Source organism: Anarhichas minor, unplaced genomic scaffold (genome assembly GCF_050575085.1).
Source record: "Anarhichas minor isolate MPS153535 unplaced genomic scaffold, ASM5057508v1 ptg000027l, whole genome shotgun sequence".
In the NCBI taxonomy this organism is placed as follows: Eukaryota; Metazoa; Chordata; class Actinopteri; order Perciformes; family Anarhichadidae; genus Anarhichas; species Anarhichas minor.
The window spans coordinates 9,747,814-9,766,679 of NW_027466473.1; the positions used below are offsets into that span (position 1 = coordinate 9,747,814).

Here is an 18,866-nt window from a genome sequence, read left to right on the forward strand (position 1 = left end):
TTTCTCTCCTGCCGAGCTGGAAACAAGTATGTGATCCAGGAACAAATTTAAAGATAGATTTTGAAATTCAAATGGTGAAGTCAGACTCTATGAGACAGGCAGTTTTTTTCGTACTGTATACAAGTTATCAGATTGTAAGAGAGACGCTCGCATGTTCTTCGCTGCGTTTTCTTCTTGGAAGTGGTTCAACTGTCGCTCCACCGGTACACTCAAACCCCTCTTTTTGTGGTCATCTCACCATTATTGCAGCGCTGCAATGGGACTTAACTTTATACTCAAAATGAGCGTGTGAGACAGGAGTGCAGCTACAAGAGCTGATGAGTTAGTGGCACAAGATCTCCTTCATCTGATGAACTCAGAGGACTGACATTCAGAAAGCACATGAACAGATTGTAACATCTTGAAATACTCACAGAACGGCCGTGGGCAACTTCCAGACGACGTCAAAACGTAGTGTTTTTGTTGTGATATTCGGAACAATAATACATTGGAGAAAAATAAAATAAATTCTTGCGGTATGTCCGTTTTTAACGACAATATCACATTCATAGCAGGAAGCAATGTATTGCTTTTTTTTTAATGTAAATGAGCTCATTTGGTCACGATTAGAGCGTAAATTTAGTGACTTCTCTGATGGTGGAATAAACCCCCCCAAAAAAAAAGGATGACCAGAATGAACGGGGTAATACTGTTAGCAGTCAGAATATCTCCCAAATCATTTCTCCAACATTTTTAAATCTCCAAGCTTACACTTCTGCAGCCCTTTGTTGTTTTGGGCGGTATAAGAGCCACACACACATCAGCGGACTGCTGTGTTATTAAAGCATTAACCCAGGAGGGGTAAGACGAGACATGACCTTTCGCTGTCTCAATGAACACATAAAATCAATTAAAACCTTCGAGTATAAAACTAGTTTCTCAATCAAATATATTGTTTCAAATATATACTGTATGTAATAAATAAACATGAAGGGATTTGGGGATTTCCGTATATAGTTAAATGAATCTTATTAGCTACCATCACTACATTAAGTGTTCAAAAAGAGTTTGGACTCACTGACGAAAAGGTTGCGAAAAAGCATCCAATACATATTTGTAATACACCCATTACAAATCTAGATGTCATTTTGTTTCAATTTGATGCAGGAAAAACAATAAATTATGACTTATGAAAATATAACTTTAGTATTCCAAATGGACCTGAGCTGGATTTTTAAAGCCGTAATCAGACACAACCATCAAAACCGCACCGCGGACGACCCCACGGTGAAAGGCACTAATTATTCCCCCTCCGGTAGCTCGTTTAAGGACTCATCAGAAGACTTCAGAGCTTTGTTGTCCTCTCAGTAAAAAAAAAGTGGTGCAACAGTCGTGGCGTCCCTTCTGCAGGCCCAGATTGAGGCTTTAAAAATCTAGATAGACCTTTCTAATAATTGGAGAACATCCCCCCCCCTCCAGCATCCCTGTGTAGCATCGTCGTGTTACATTTAAATTCTTACCCGACCTGATTTCAGATACAACAGTCATCTCACCGCTGCATGTTTCACAAATGATCGCTTGGGGGACTTTTGTCGTCTGCCGACTGAAACAAACATTGACGTCGAGGTCCCGTATACACAAATCCCTTTGATGAGATGAGCCATTTATACTGGAGCTAAAAAAAAACATCTGACCAGAGGGGATGATTGTCGCTGGGGAGGAGGGGTGTCGAGCTGTCATCAGTGAGGAAAATAGAATATTAATTCAGGGGGCAAACATAAATATTCTACCTTTTGGTAGGGGGCGGGACCAAAGTGCAAACACACACACACACACTTAGAAGGAAACTCTCTTGGATGAAAAACGTCCCCTTGTAAACATGTGAAAGTGGTGTCTTGTTGAGAGCTTTGATAATCCACTCGTTCCAGCTGTTTCACCGATTGGCGACTGAGTGCGATGCGGGCCGAGCCCCTCAGACTCTCCTGTGGATCCTGCAGATGACGTCCGGGTCAGTGCAGCCTCTGCTCGTGGGTTTCACTCCGGCGATGTGCTCGACCGCCTTCTTCTGAACGTGGGCGGCCAGACACCAGCAGTAAGGTCACGAGAAGCAATTCTTCACTTCCAAATGGCCACGAAGTGCTGCCGCCCACACGGCGACGGCACAGTGGGATATCTCGGCCGGTCTAACACGGTCCACGGCCGCTACCGAGTCAGCATATTTCGGAAGTCTGAAACACTGCCCGTCTGGTTTTGGGAATGTTGGTATTGCCTTTGTTGCTGATACGCCTGTTGCTGTTGTGCCTGCGGCAGTTGCTGCTGCTGGATGTATCCCACAGTGCTTTGCTGTGGGACGTTAGTGGTGTGTAAGAATGCTGGAGTAGATCCGCCGTGTACAAGTCCTTGAGCCATCTGTAGACACAAAAGAAAACATGAATCGGTTGCCAATTTAATCCTTGGAACTTAAGCCTGAACCATCATCAGAATGACTTTACTTTGTTTCTAATGCAAAGATACATACAGTCCTTAGTTTTGTACTGATTTCAAGCTTAAAATGTCAAATCACACATGAGTGTTATTAGCAATAGCCAAAATGATGAGTTTAAATTGCAGGCAGGTTGAATTGGACAAAAGGCAAAGTTTAATGTAACAAAGCTAGTTCCGAAGAACAAGAGAGCAGGCTGGTAATAATCTAAGACCAGGGGGGGGAAACTAAAGAGGAATGGAACGAGGAACATTAATTACAAACACAGAACAACCTGACATTGAACGAGGGAGCTCACTGCTGAAGACACAAGGACAGCTCGGTGATTAGACACAGGTGGAACAAATCAAGGACAGACAATCACAAAGGCGGGAAAACACAAAGACAGGAAGTAAAACCAGACACATGAGAGTGAACTTTCAAAATAAAACAGGAACCAGACTAAGCACAAACCCAGGACCATGACATCAATAGTGTGTCCCTCCAAGAGTTACTAAATGAACAGTTACCACTGTGCCCAAATAACAGGCAGCAGCTCTGTGGCTGCTCAAGAGCCCCAGCAGCACCGTAATGTTTTCCTTTGGCACAACAGGTTGGGCTGACATTTAACTTGCTGTAGTTTTGTTATAATGCAGAATAAAGTGCTAGTGGAAAAATAGTGCACTCTTTAGAGAGAGACTGAATCAAAGCCCTGATACAGAGACGTAATGCTGTCCTCACAACATGACAACTTTATGATTCATGGCTGCACACAAAAGGAATGTTTCTGATTTAATTCCACAATCTTTTTTCTTTTCTTTTTTTATCGTAATTCTCACAAGAAAATCATGATTTATAAAATCTTGGGTATGGAAAATGGACTCGTGACATGTGCGCGACAAGCAAGTCTGGTGAACATAATATATCTGACCTGATGAATTTTAGCTTACATCAGAGCTTTGCCGCAAAGACGAGGTTTTAGAGCGATTGAAAATAACACGGCCCTCTGACAGAATGACACAGCAGCCTGTTGCTGTGGTAACCAAGGATTTAGATGCAGTGCAATGCCTAAAATGATCATAAATCAGCTAAAATAGAGCCATCGGTAATTAACCTGAGCTGCGTTACGCGACGAGCCATCACATATTACTTGCAGTTACGAGTATATAAGTCAAAAGGACAACAGTTTTACACAAAGGGACCGACGCCGCGTCATCGCTGCACGGCGTACCTGAAAGAACTGCTGGGGCTGCTGTAGCTGCAGGGAGTGCTGAGGAGCCTGGGGCTGAGTCTGATAGGCTGACTGGGACTGGTTCGCGATGAAACTGTTGTGCGGGATCATTATGGGGGACGTGAAGACCGGGGAGGGGACGAGGACGGCGTTGCAGTTGACCTGCTGCATGGAGAACGACGGGGCGATGATCTGCTGCTCCAAGGTATATCTGTTGGGAGGGCACAACGACGAACTTAGGCACAATATGAAATAGCGCCATTGCAAACGGAGAGGTGTGTGTGTGTGTGTGCGCCGTGGAATAACACGGTTCTCACATGGTTTGGGAGATGCCCATGTTGCACTGGGAAGGCTGCGAGGTGACACTGCCAGTGGGAACCAGCGTCTGCATTGGCTGGTTGAGGAGCATGCTGCGGGAAACAAAACCGGTCACTGAGAGAACTCAATCTGTCCTGTGAAAAAGCAAGGTTTCGGAGAGCATTTTTCCTCATGAAAATAATATCAATGAAGATGTTTTCCCTGCTAACTGCGTCCGCTATTAATTAAGCTGACGGCATATTAGTAATTTCCCATAGCGTATGCCACACCGCCGATGTCTTCTGTGGTTTTAAGTGTCTCTCACCGTAGTTGTCCGTCTTGGTTGAACTCGCCGTCTGTGTGTCTTTGGTTCGCGTCCTGCAGAGACCTCGTGTTGGTCTGAGAGAACATCATGGGGTTGCTGTAGAAGGGCATCGTCACACTTGTGTTCGTCTGCACGGGCACGCTCACCGACTGGGCCTGCACTCTCCGTGCAATCCTCTGCTGGACCTGCTGAAACGAAGGAAACACACACACACACACACACACACACACACACACACACACACACACACACACACACACACACACACACACACACACACACACACACACACACACACACACACACACACACACACACACACACACACACACACCATGTAAAAACTAAACATTAGCCAAGTATCTAATATGCAGATATTTCCTTCCTGCACGAAACTACAGTATAAGTAGGGAGAGGCAAAATAAAGTGTATATTTGATGTTGTGATTATTAAATTCCATCACCTGAAACACTTTTTACTACAGTGCAAACAAGCACAAACTACAAGCAGCATATGGCCGTCAAACTGAATACCACCGGTTGTTGTTGTGATGTTTATACCTTTAAATAACAGACCGACATTAACGATGGTGTCGTGAGCACTGAAGTAGGCTACCAGTCTTCAGCAATGACTGAAGGTGATTTGATTCAATATTGATCCTCTTAACATTAGAGGACAGCTTTCCAAACTCTTTGGACAGATTTACCACAGTTGGTTCGAGATTTTGTATTTTTCACTTGTGCAGCTCTGTACCTGTGTTGAGGGTGAGCTGTTCAGTGAGTGAGAGGATGAATTGTGGGCCCCGCAGGATGGTGCTTTAGAGTGGCTTGAGTGCCGCCTGGTCAACCTTGACTGGCTCTGCTGGGCCGCCCGGCCTGATCCCTGCTGCTGGGGCTGCTGCTGCTGCTGCTGCTGCTGCTGCTGCTGGGGCTGCTGCTGGGGCTGCTGCTGCTGCTGCTGGGGCTGCTGGGGCTGCTGCTGCTGGGGCTGCTGCTGCTGGGGCTGCTGCTGGGGCTGCTGCTGCTGGGGCTGCTGCTGGGGCTGCTGGGGCTGCTGGGGCTGCGGCTGCTGGGGCTGGCCAAAGTCATTTTGGACAGGCTGCTGTAACAACATCTTACACACACATAAAAAGAAATATTAATCTATCCTCCATTACTTAAATGTCTGTAATGCCTTCGAGTTATTCATATTTAGGTGAGGTTACAATGGCCGACAATAAGGGAAGGACAGTCGGTTACGGTTTCATTCTGATTGGCTAACTGTTAATCTGTTGCCTTTGTGTTTCAAATCACAGCTCATCTCATGTCGCCTTCACATCCAGCAGGCAAAATGACGTGTGACAACTTGTGTTTACTAGACAAACACCGCAACGCTCCCAGAGCCTCTTCTCTGTGCTTGTTATGGAGGTCATGGAGTTGATGGTGTACTTAGGCTGAACTGGTTTGTGCTGGCCTCTTGGTGGGGCCCTTCCACCATCGCTCTGAGGGGTTAGGTAATGTGAGCTTACAATATGATGTTGAATTACATTAACAGCACTTACTTAAATGTCTCGATTAAAGTCTGTGGCTATCTTTTTTTCCTTTGATTTAGTGCTGCATGCCATGGTGGTTGTGTTTTTGTCTTCATGGGAGAGTGTTACCTGGAGATTAGCGAGGTGAAGCTTCTCCTTGATGTCGTGCAGCTCCTGCTGCTGCGTCTTAATGTCAGCTTGCAGAATGCGCGTCCTCTCCTCCAGCTGCTCCTTCAGCTGGTTCATTACACAGAGCTGAGGCTGCTGCGGCGGATACATGGGCGACGACGACGACGACTGCTGCTGCTGCTGTGGTTGCTGTTGCTGCAAAGACATGATCCGAAAAAAACCAACAGACATGAGAAAAGCTTGCCAGTTATATTTATTTTCTTCAGTGAACGCAGCATGTGAGGACATAATCAGTTAGCACGAGTCAAATAGATGCTTATTCCTGCGATTCTTCACACTTGAAATTGGTTTTACAAGTCAAAGAAACGATCAGGATGACTGACGGTCTTTCTCACTTGATTTTATAACACATATCTTTTAACTGGCCAAGAGGCACCGGAGGCACAAGCAACAGATGAAATGAACACAAAGCACAATACAATAAGACATCGTACACAAACAGAGGAGAGGAAGGCAACAGGCAGGAGGAGACGTCTCAGCACTAACCATTGCGGAGTGCTTGCTGCAGGTAGGAGAAAGGGGGAGGCTCAGTTGGGGAACGAGGTCAAAGGAATTTTGTCTTTGTGCCAAATTCTACAGGGGAAAATGACAACGTTTTACACACAATCTTGACAACCTGTGACATGATATGGTGTCAACTTATCCCCGAAGACCGACAGAGACACGTAAACGCTGCGAACTGACCTTTGAACTACTGGGTTGGTGTCTGGCAGGCGTCTTCTCGGTCCCGACGGAAGCAGACTGCCATGACGGCGTGCAGGCTTCTGTGTAGGAGTTAGCTGCTGGAAGAAAGACAGGCCACCTCTAAACACACTTAGATAACAGTGGACTGAGGTTATGTTCAGTTAGGTCATCGTCACGGCTTTTCTTCGTCAAATAACAGCTAACGAATAACTGGAACAAAGGCATGATACACTGAAAGTTTTATTATTAATATTTCAGTCTGTCCTTCCTCGGTCAGAGCTGTGCTCATCAGGGAAAGAACAGCTTCATTGAATCTTTGCTTGTATGCAGTAATCTTCATTTAAAGATTAGGCAGAGATTGGGCTCTTTGTTGTGAAGATGTACATACAATATATGAAAAAGCATGAGGTCTCTATTGCGGAAAACCAAATAATCATGTGATTATAACTGACATTAGTGTATTAATAACGCTGCAATGAACTTTTTGTATCCTCTTTGTCCATTTTTCCTAAGCAGAGTAACTATAGCCTTTCTGAGGTGAAGGCAGAACAACTTTTGAAATGAATTTCCTTTCTGGTTTTATAACTATACTGCTGATTCACCCACAATGGGACGCATTCAGCGGATACTTTTTCATCGTAGCCGACGCACAATGAAAAAGCCGAGAGGAAACATCTACTACCTATTTTTTCTGACAGATACAGTTTTATGAATATATCTTTGGAAATAGTGAAAGCAGGTTTATTTTTTTTTTTTATGTGTGGGAAGACAGCAGCAGCAGCAGCAGCTATGTTTATGAACAACTGCAATTAGTCTGCCACTGCGGCTGTGTATTGTTCATAAACACGCAGATGGAAGTGAAAAGTTTTAGACGGTGGGTGGAAGAGCAGCTAAAGTCAGAGCGACTGGAGGCTCAAACAAACAGGGAAACATTTCATTATTGATGCATCGTCACCCACATATATAAAAGGTAGGTGTTTTCCTGACTCCTGGTCTGCTTAGTTAAAGAAGATTTTACCTCCGATAACAACGTTTTCTCAGATCAATTGTAGGATTTGTCAGGTTTAAATCTATTGGAAGGATTTTATTCTAAACTTTAAAGTCTGAGCGTTATCACCGATGCTGCAGTGAACAACAACAGGAGTTTTTTCCTTTGCTGCCATTTGTCCACAGAGGAGAATCCCATTCTTTCCGCTAAACTGAAATAACACAGCAGTTCCTTCAGCAATGTATAGGAGCAGGATTGACCCGCTGTTGAGTTTAGGGAGCAGTCGATGACTCACATGCGGAGTCTGACATCGGCGTGTGGGAGGACTTCCGGGAGCTGTGGGAGGAAACCGAACGTGCGCCGCTGTTTCTGTCCCGCGGAGGGTCCAGTGTGGAGCAGATGTCCAAGTACAGCTCCTGAGCCTGGGACACAGGGTGAGGTTCAACTCCGAGGGTCAGGTCTGAAGCAGATACAAACACTGACACACACACTGTATGTAAAAGGGAATGTAACTCTTACCTTCACTGAAGAGGGAGCGATCTCAGGTGGAGACAGCTCCTCAAAGCCAAACGCTCTCCTCCTTTCAGCTCGCACTTCAGCATAACTGAAAAAAAACAGCACATAGAGAGAGTATGTGTGAGTGTAAATCTTTTTTTTTTTTTTAAATACAACCAATGCCTTGCACACATCCCTAATCTCAGGACACTGACAAAAGCGTACACATCTCCAACTCTGCAGACAAAAGACCAGGCTCACCTGACAACAGTGTGAGTACAGACGATGAACTCAGGTTTGGAGTTCCACTGGTGGTAAGTGATGTAGTAGTGAGTCTGCAACCAAATCCACTGCTGACCTTTGGTCAGGAAGCGATAGTAGCAGGATTTACCCTTTCCAAACTGCATTACTGAGGAGGAGGGAAAACAGAAGGGAGACCTGTTACCCATTTGTTTTTCTGAGATGGATTCGTGGATGTGGTGGTGGTGAAGACAGAGAAGCAACAGTTACTCACGCTGCTTATGACACTGAGCTATAAGCTCCAAGTCATCCACGTGATAGTAATCATAGCCGGAAGTTCCAAGAACCTCAAAGGGTAAATATCCTATGATTGGTGAAGCCCTGAAACATAAAAATGAGTTGATAAACATGCAAGAAAGACAAATTCTTGCGAAAAAAAGCGACACTGCCAATTAATAGGAGAAGGAATCATGCACATCTTTTACCTGTGATCTAAAAACAGGAACTTCCATTCAAGGCTGTGTCTGGATGTGAATTCATCACAGGGATCTTCCACATTACACAAATCCTAAACAAAAATAACAGAGTGAGAAAGTCACATTTTCTTTTTGCCTAAGTCATTGGGACATTTGAATCTCATCCACTAGATTCAGCTGCTCTAATGTGAAGCAGGAAGACGTTACACATCACGTCCTGTCTTCAAATTGTCAACTTTGTTCAGACATAAAGTGTAGAGTTAAAAAAACTGCAGATTTAAACCGGTATTTGCAGTAGATTTGTTTGAGGGAAAAAATAATCCATGTGTCATATGGTGCAGACTACACTGTTACAGTCACTCCATCTGGCAGACCAGTGTAATCAGTGTCTTCTACATTTTGGAATAAGTAGAGGGGGAGAGATGAAGCCTGTCCAATAAATCTGGTTCTTCTGGCGCTTTTTTTTCCACATGTTAGGCAGAAAAATGCCTGAGTAAAGAAAAAAACAATGAAAACACCTGCCAGACTTGCATTTTTTGGGCTTGGAAGTTTAGAACGTGTTGAGGTAAGTATTTAATGTGAGGTGAGTTGATCTCAACATTACCAAGATCTCAGAAAGCTTACAGGACTGTCATTTACTACGATAACTGGTGCGCATATTTCAACTCAGCGAGCGCCTCTGGGATCAGAATTGTCCTAATGATGTAATCAGCTGGAAGGTACACACTGTGCAACAAGAAGTCTCCAGATACTGGGAGTTCTCATGGACCCTCACACAACATCCCACCACCTGTTTATATTTAAAAAGTCCTTTTAAAGTAATGACAGCGCACACATGCAACACAAACTGAGAAAGAAAGGCACAAGATGTTAATATCCGCGCTGGCGTTACCTTTAGAAACTGTGGAGTGACTAATCGTACGGTAGCAATGAGGCAGACCTGCTCCTCCAGCGACGACTGAAGGCTTCTCGGCAACGTCAAATCGAGACCGTTACAAGAAGATGTAGGCACTATGTGAGAGAAGTCAAGGTACATGGGATGTACGGTTGGTTGTGAAGTCCATCTTAATTCAATCCCATGAAAAAAAAAAAAGCTTTTATGTATTTTTCCATTCTGTTTGTTAAAGCTACTACGAGGAGCTTTAACCGGGATCCATTTAGAAAACCTCTCATATTAATGTGCAGGTCGGTTTCTGGTAAACCTGCGTGACTTTGTGTGGCACCGATTTAAAAGCCTTAAGAATGACTCTTAGAAATAGCCAACCTTCTCACTGATGGTCTCATGTAGGTGCTTATGTAGGTCGTATAGAGTCAACAGTATTAAATTGAGTTTCATAACCAGTTCGAAGTTCCTCACAATAGCTTTAAACAAAAGCAGATTTAAGAGAATTGATGGACCTTAACTGCACTAAAGTGACACATTTGACTGAATCTTAAGTCTTTAAAACAAGTAGAAAATAAAAAAATCCTTACCATTGTTATGAAACTTGAAATCTCCCACAAACTTGACGTACTCGTACACCGGCGGTTCCTTTGGGTCGATGTTACCTCTGGCTAGATGACAGCAAAATTCAATATGTGCCTCGTCTGAAAAACAGCAGATTTTATTTTCAAGGTTAACAACCTATTCATGATACAAAATCTCTGTCACAAATTGTCTCTTATTGAGGTGCTTCTTGATAATGTCTGTGTTTTTTTGGATGACACTAACAAAGAAAGATCTAAAGTGTAATTTCTATGCTACAGAAAACAATCATATGAAATCTTGTATTCACAATACTTCAATAGATCTGACAGTAGAAAACGTCCGCTGTCTAAGTATTAAAACAACAAAGGGTTAAGGCATAACGCTTATGTAATATTTTAATATTCATTAATACATTTCGTACATCCATTGGGAGGCAATTTATGTGAATTACACAAATGTGAAATTTCACATCTTGTGTTACATGATTCAGGATAATTTTTAGGTCAAGTGAAGCAAAAATTTAGCTTAAAAGCCAGGCAATCATTTTTATGCAAGAAAGACAAACGATGGATGTGTCTTTTAAAATGTGCCAAAGAGATGAAGATCGCTCCAGACGCGGCTCTATTTAGGCGTCTAAGTATAGGCCGAGACACTAGCTCCTCACCCTCTCTCTTTCTCAGAAAAGCCCAATAGTAACACAGGATTAAGGTCAGTGTCTTGAGCCCCATATACTACACTGCTTTGGATTACTGTGTTAACATAACAGTGATTTAAAGTCTTAACTATGATACTAAGCTAGCTCCTATTATTAGTGAAAGGGCTAATCATAGATCCACACTAATCATCAATCCAATAAACGTTGGACCCCAATTCAGCAACCTGCTCTAAATATAAAGAGGTTTAACTCGGAAAAAGAACTCGTCAGGAGTCAGGTTTAGTTTGTATGTCACACAAAAGCCTCCTTACACAGATCTCTGAGCTAAAAGTGAATAGTGACGACGCCGACTACATATTTCTCTCACATAGTGAACTTTTCACCTCCTGATTTGGGAGACAACCAGACACAACGTGGTGTTAGAGACAGACAGGGGACAGACAGTGTGCGGAGAGGCCGCCCGGCAGGATACTCACTGTCCAGGAAGTCAGCAGCAATGGGGTCAGTCATCAGCATGTGGGACGATAGCAGCTTATACACCTCCCCGTGTTCCCGCTCCGGGAGGAAATTCAAGATATTTTGGTCCACCATATCTGACTGGTGCAAAAGGATAGATGAACTTTAAGCATTTTAAAGTAGTTCCAGACGCGCTCAGAGCTTATGGTCAGTTTTGAACCGGCGCATTCAGCAATCGATGCCGTTTAGTTTCTTCATTACCGTAAAGAAGTTAACGAACTGAAATCTCTATGTGGTACTCAAACAATCTCTTGTAAATGTGTTTTGGGAACACAAATGAAATAAACATCAAGGCAAATATAAAATGTCTACTTCCAACATGTCCTGGATCAGATCAGATGAATTGCAGATATAGATTTACCAGTGCAAGTCAAATATCGGCCAAATAACATATCGGTAAACATGTAACGGGTCTTTTTCTAATCAGGCAGCATTTGTACTTTATAAATTCTTAAATTAAAAAGAGAACAACATCAAAAACAACGCTGTGTTAGGAGGAGAATAGAAGTCACTTATTTCAGCTCATTTCACTTACCGGTAAATGGCCAATGAGTGAAGACACACTGTCAGATACGTATATGATGTTGCCATCTGTAGTTAATGCGACCAAGAAGCCATCTAGGGCCTGAAGGAAGAGGGAGAAATTGGGCACTTTTGACAATGAGCTCATAAGGTGTGAAGGCATAAATGAAAGATTGCACTCTTACATTGTGACATATCGTCATTATCTGTGGTAGTTACCACATGTTTTTTGTACCCTATTTGCCTCTAAGAGCCTCCTCTACTAGTACCACACTTTGGACGTTAGGAATTTTATTCTCATCATGTCTTCTTGCCATGGGCGTTTAAGGGAGAGGGCTTCCTTGTTGTTTTATTAACAGCATTAATCAATGCCCGAGCTTAATCGACTTGGGCTCTTCCACAAACACATCCTCCTGAGCTTTACCTCCAGCATTAGCTGAGTGAACTCCTCATTACTGAGGAACGAAGGCTTCCAGTCCTGCCTCACATCACACGTTTCGCTCTGCGCAGTGATGTCTGAAAAAGACAAGGCCGAGGATTAAGTGTAATAAAGTGCCTGGGAAGAAGTGTATTTGGGTAATAATGGAAGTAAAGGGGGAAATAAATAAAAGGTGTGTCGAATGGGAGAAACAATACTAAGACAGTCCACTTCTCAAACTGTGAATACATGCAGTATGTATTTCCCTACCTTTCTGTTTCTGCAGGAAGTCAATAGTTCTCTGCAGTATGGTGGACTTGTCCATCTTGCGCGGATGTCCCTGACCCTGCAGCATGGTGCATAGCTCCTTGATGAGCACATTGAATTGGTCTCTTCTCTTCTTTTCCGATTTGTTACGAGATGCCCTGCGGCGGTCAACACAAGAGAACAATCATAAATCAGTGGAGTCGCAGGTGGAAGCTCAGCCAATCAAGCACCTGTAGTTGATGTTTGTTTATCCCGTTTGGACTGAGCGTTGCTTTTCCAAACAAAAGCGAGCCAAGGACTGCAGGGACACAGTTAGCTGCAGACAGACGTCGAAGAGGGAGAGAGAAGGAAACGAGAGAGCGGAGCAGCAGCACAGCGATATAGTACAGAAGAAAGTCATTTTCATCTTGATTCCCTCTCTAATGCGTTTCAGCTTGTATCAGCTGTTGCTTTCAACTTGGTTTGAGCCAACATCAATATTTGTGATGATCCCACAGAGAATTATGAACCAACTCTGCAGTTCAACAGAGCTGTTCAGCCTCTTTTAGCTCACTGTTTCGGATTTACGACACACGTTTATTGATGTCTGTCTTTGATACTGTTTTTAGGAAACGCACTTAACAAACCCACTGTGCGTTACCTGCTACACAGTAAACAAAGTTAGCATGCTAAAGCATATTTTTCTAAGGAGTTGGGGGAATATCGGATATCCAACAGGTGGCCAAAGCCTCGTCTGTAATGGAGCCACGTTAGCGTTCGGAAATTGATCAATACATTTATGCAGCTTTAATAAGAGAAAGTATTAAGTTTGTGAAATGAGATGGAGTCATAGATTCTGGTTTATGTGATTAACATATTTCATCAAAGAGGTCAAAGAGGTGACAAAAGTAATCATCGTTTGTGAATTCCTTTTTACCTGAATTATGTCAATTTGTTTAGCAAAAATTGTCAGATTTTAACCATCATGGACTTCATTCTTAACCATCATGGACTTCATTCTTAACCATAATGTGACATTGAAGCTTCAAGGTACTTTTAAAATGATTAACTACCACCGCAGACGCAGCAAAGAGAGAAACTACACATTGATTTAGTAGAGTTGTAAATATAGGAGTTAAAATTTCCACGCTCGACATACAAACGTTAACAAAAAGACTGAGTACCTTTTCGCCCTGTCTTTCTCATCTTCATCCATTAAATCGTCCACGCAGCTGTTGGTGCTGGAAAACACAGGCGTACAAGGTCAATGTAGTTTGTTCGATGATTTCACAGAGTCGTCAGATAATAGCTCGGCATATTTAAAAGTTGTCATGATACATTGTTGAACCTTTCATAACAGGCCTTTTCTCACAGCAGACGTTTCGACTCGTCACGGTAGGAAAATGACATGTTACTAATAAGTAACAACACTGACAATGAGTCTGTTCAAGTGTCTCAGTAAGAGTAAGCCATGGCAGTGTGACAGTGAAGCAGCATGCACAATACCAAAAACCCTGAAACACAAGCAGCTAAATAAAATTCAGCTACAGGTATTTTGTCATTTACACCCACGCTTTTCGTGACAACAAGTGACACGTCAAAATGTCTTCTGCAAAACAGATACAAATTCGGGAGGTTAGCCTCGACAAACTGTGATTCCATGTCTTTAAGCGCTCTCCACTGTTAACACCGTGACCCAGTTGGAGTGCCGTCTTTTCCTCCCGTGTTTAACAGGTCACTGTGGCACGTAAACGCCCTGCTCTATATTTGGTCCGTGCACACTCGGACTCACACAGTTTGATAATGACAAGGAATATGGCAGCAAGTTTAACATGTGGAATCACATTTTTATGTTTTAGAGGACACCTGTTCTGTCAAAGAGCCGAGGGGGGACTTAACCAGCAGCCAGTGTGGATATTTACTATCTGAGGCCAGAGCGGCACGTGTGGACTTTAATATACTGTAACAAGGTCATCAGTGGCAACAGACATATCCATAAAGTCGTAAAGCATTGAGGTATATGTAAACAGCCTCATCCAAAAATAGACTTTAACCGGCCAGCATCTAGCCTGCCACACATAAGCAATTTCAAGGTGTGCCGCCAGGCTTCTGTTGTTGAGTAAAGCTCCAAGCTCGGGTTGGGTTTGGTTATTTTTTAATTTAATCTAAGATAGAAGGTGCCGTTTAAGTATTTTGTATTTTAGAAGCTATTAATGATTAACCATAATTAATGGTTCCTTTCACCCTTTATATGTAGCCTACTAATGCAACATCTTAATTGGGATTAATTTAAAAGGTTGAAGAACTATTTGAACAATATATATATATATATATATATATATATATATATATATATATATATATATATATATATATATATATATATATATATATATATATATATATATATATATATATATATATATATATATATATATATATATATATATATATATATATATATATATATATATAAGTACTGTGTATGGAGCAGAAGTACAATAAAGATCACAAAGTGAAGTTAATTAGTTTGAATACTCACTCCCATTCTCTGTGGCTGGATGGACAGGGGCCCCCGAAGTCAGAAAGGTTGTCCATACTCACTCCTTTTCCCAACCAGGCCCTTTCTGAAGTCTTAGAAGTCCCATCCGCGCTGACCTCGTCTGAACACTCGTTTGGAAAAACCTAGCGCGGACCGGTTGCCCACCGCCTCCTCGAGTCCACCGAAGAAACGCCAAATTCTGTGAAAACAGAGCCATTTCGTTGAAGATGAAAACCGTGTCGCATAAATTCGTATTTTCTTTGGAACCTGTAGAGATGAAAATACAGAAAGATCCGCTATTCATCTGTAAAAAACCTGTCTTTTTCTTTTTACTATAAGGACTTATATGGACTTATATGAATGTGTTCTGCAGGATAACCATTTAAAAATACAATATAAAGTGTACTAGCAATCTTCAGCTCCTACCTGGGTACAGCGTTTTTGCACAGGAGGAGCTCCCCTGACCTAGAAAAATGTCAGAGGCAGAAACCTCTTTTGATAACCCAGCATAAAAAAAGAAGAGTGTAGCCACCTCCTTCACATCCTCTGTACAAAACTACAACACGGAGCAGAGACCTCGATTATAAACCAAACACAACTCACACACCGGAGCCTTGGTCAGCTGCAATGAAACAACATACAGCTGTATTCCATTACAGATATTAATACATTGTCTGCATATAGTCTTTATGTGGTTGACAGAACATACTGTATATCATCTCAGTCACCAAATATCAACTGTATATATATATATATATATATATATATATATATATGTTGTAGCGACCCTGTACAGTAGGGGCTGGTAGTAGAGGGTTCAGGCTGTCATCTCCCTCTCTCTGGCCAATCACGGGATGCACTGTACACGTTAGTCAAAGTGCATGCCTGTGATTGGTAGAGCAGCTGGTTTGTCTGAGAGATTTACACAAGAACCCTCAGGGGAAGCCACCATTATTGCATTTTCTATCATTTCAAATCAAAATGAGCTCCGTTGCCCTAAATAATTACTCCAAAAAACACTATAAGTCTAAAAAAAAGAGTTCCCCTGACTGCACGTTCCTCAGGCTAGCCTGATCTTACAGAGTCTTATGGTAAAGAAGTATATCATGATACTGACATGAAGGTCTTTCATTTTAGGATATTCTTAGGTTTCAATATTCGTCTCTACTCCGACAGCATGAATGAACCTACAACTGTATGCAGCAAATGCAAATATGTGAATGTGTTCGATTGTCTGTCTCTGCGTGTCAGCCCTGGGATTGATTGGATCGTGGGCGTGCCCCGCCGCTCCCGCAGTGTAAATGGTGACGGGGAATGCACTTGCATTTATGTAGCTCCTTTCTAGTCTTTGGACCAAAGCGCTGTACGCTACATGTGAACATTCACCCGTCAATGTCAGCTGGGATTGGCTACAGCCCCCCCCCCAACCCTCTAAAAGATAAGCAGCCAATAGACGAAAGGATGTCCGGACTTATTGAGAAAAAAAGAAGATACATTCTATGTGACAGAGCATTGCAGCTCAATACATTTCTCAAGTGGTGCAACACAGGAAAACACAATTCTCTACATTTTAAAGTGTCTTATATTGACTGACCTTCACCATACTGTCATTGTTCTCAAGTTGTCATGTCCCCAATATTCCCCCAATCTTTACTCTTGTTGCCTCAACATATTGTTGGGGGGGGGGGGGAAGTTAACATTTAACAAGTTGAAATTTTGTTTTTGTTTGGCAGATCAATGCAAACTTGTCAGATCTTGAAATTAAGATTGAGCTATCCATGTCCTCATTAATGATGCACACACCCCACTTTCAAACTTAGCTGGTTCATAGAAGGCACAAACCAATTCAATTGAAACGCACCTTTCCATTAGAGTCTTAATTAATGTCAACAAACCAACATCTCCTCCTCTGTCCACACAAACACACAGACTCACACACACACACACAGACTCTCACACTCACACACACACACACACACACATTAGAAAAGAAAGCAGGAAAAGCAGCAGGGAGAAACTTTGCAGGAAAAGATGTTGAACTGCCGACTGCTGAAATTCTAATATGTTACAGACAAATCAAGCTATTATTTAACTGGGACGTTGGGATTTTAATGTTTCCCAAATTGATCATGATGAGCAAGAAAGAATATTTGCTATCGCTGAAGTTAACACTAAATAAAAAACTCACTCACGTACTACCAAACTACTGTTTCAACAGATTAGAGTCACATCTGAACTTAAAACCTCTTTACTCCACATAAATATCAACCATGCATTCTTTTAACGTATTAAGGGGAAACCACACCTTGCAAGGTTAACAGCACGGAACCGCCAGAGTCTAGTTACATTTGTGCCCTCGGGTATTTAAAGCCTTTAACCAGCGACCTCCGCTCCTGACACCGGTCTGTACACTGAAGTTCAAGTTTATGACTAAACTCTGTACATAAACGGGCCGTAAAAGGGATGGGGGACGATTACTCTGGCAATAAATTACAAAAGAGGAAACGCAAAGTAAGATTAGAAGTGGTTTCTTTTTCTTGAGAGCGTGTAGGTTTCATTTTAAAGTTTAATGGAGGTAAAAGCCCCCGCTGCCACAACAACTGAGCCTCACACCTCCCCCTGTAGCTTGTTGGGGGATACAATGTTCTCCCTCAGTTCATCTGGTTTAACTGTACCTACTGGGTTTCCTGAGGCAAACAGCACTAGCACACTGCAGATTTCTAAAGTTAATACCAGATTTACCAATGCTGTGCCACCCTCAGACACCAGACCTGCTCGCTGCTGAAGATAAAATCCTCCACTGCGGAAAAAAAAGGACATCTGAAAAGCCCTTGTTCCCTCTTCAATTTCTGTCTGTCAGATCCTCATTTACAGAGCTTGCGTGCGGCTCAGGTAATTGTCATTATGTAGTTAATGGTGGATTAACAATGGAGCACACGGGCTGTTTTTTGTCATTAACTTCCTGATAATACTTGGCTTGATGATGGATCTTGACAGAAGACATTGCCTGGAACTGTCATCGCCAAAATACCTGTTTGACATCAGGGATTGGGGGCGTGGCCGGCAAGCCTATCGGCTTCCATACAAAAGGAGTCCAACTGCAGCGTTACATGAGCATTATGTTCAACATCGCCACCGCCACACAGACATCGTAACACGTTATTGTCTGCATTACATTCTTGCAGTAGTTTCACAATGATGAAGCGGACAAGGGCAAAACTCCCGCAGGGCTTTAATCTTAATCTTAACCTCATAATGCTTATTGTTTCAGCATAGATGATGTTTACTGGGCAATTCATACAAAGGTACAGTTTATCTTTAATATATAATGTAAGACAAACCGAAGAAAACCTACTTTACACCTGAATATAATATAATAATGTACCACTCACAAATTAGAAGTAAGACTTGCACAATTACCTTCTAAAGCCTGTCAGCTCCACATCTCTGGTAATATTAAGCCTTTATAGGCAACGTTGCAAATCGAGGAGCAGGACTGATTTATGGTCAAACTGGATTTTGGCAACAATGAGATGAAGCCAAAGATCAGGAAAAAAAAACAGTAAATAGATTTTCCAGAAACCCTCTCACAATATATCAATATGGAAACCGTATAAATCTCAC

At 42.4% G+C, this 18,866-nt stretch overlaps 1 protein-coding gene across 1 annotated transcript; it reads right to left on the reverse strand.

Annotated features, from left to right (window-relative positions):
• Positions 1-1,798: 1,798 nt before the first annotated feature.
• npas2 (neuronal PAS domain protein 2) lies at positions 1,799-13,931 on the reverse strand. Its single transcript, XM_076101845.1, has 21 exons — positions 13,885-13,931; positions 12,725-12,879; positions 12,461-12,552; positions 12,050-12,139; positions 11,475-11,595; positions 10,349-10,462; positions 9,768-9,886; positions 8,885-8,967; positions 8,674-8,780; positions 8,421-8,568; positions 8,184-8,268; positions 7,960-8,086; positions 6,677-6,774; positions 6,479-6,565; positions 5,933-6,127; positions 5,362-5,406; positions 5,047-5,220; positions 4,294-4,478; positions 3,989-4,081; positions 3,672-3,882; positions 1,799-2,388 (listed from the first exon to the last, which is right to left on the reverse strand). The coding sequence occupies exons 1-21, from the start codon at positions 13,914-13,916 to the stop codon at positions 2,182-2,184; spliced, it is 2,568 nt and encodes an 855-aa protein (XP_075957960.1). The 5' UTR covers positions 13,917-13,931; the 3' UTR covers positions 1,799-2,181.
• Between the last annotated feature and the right edge of the window lie 4,935 nt (positions 13,932-18,866).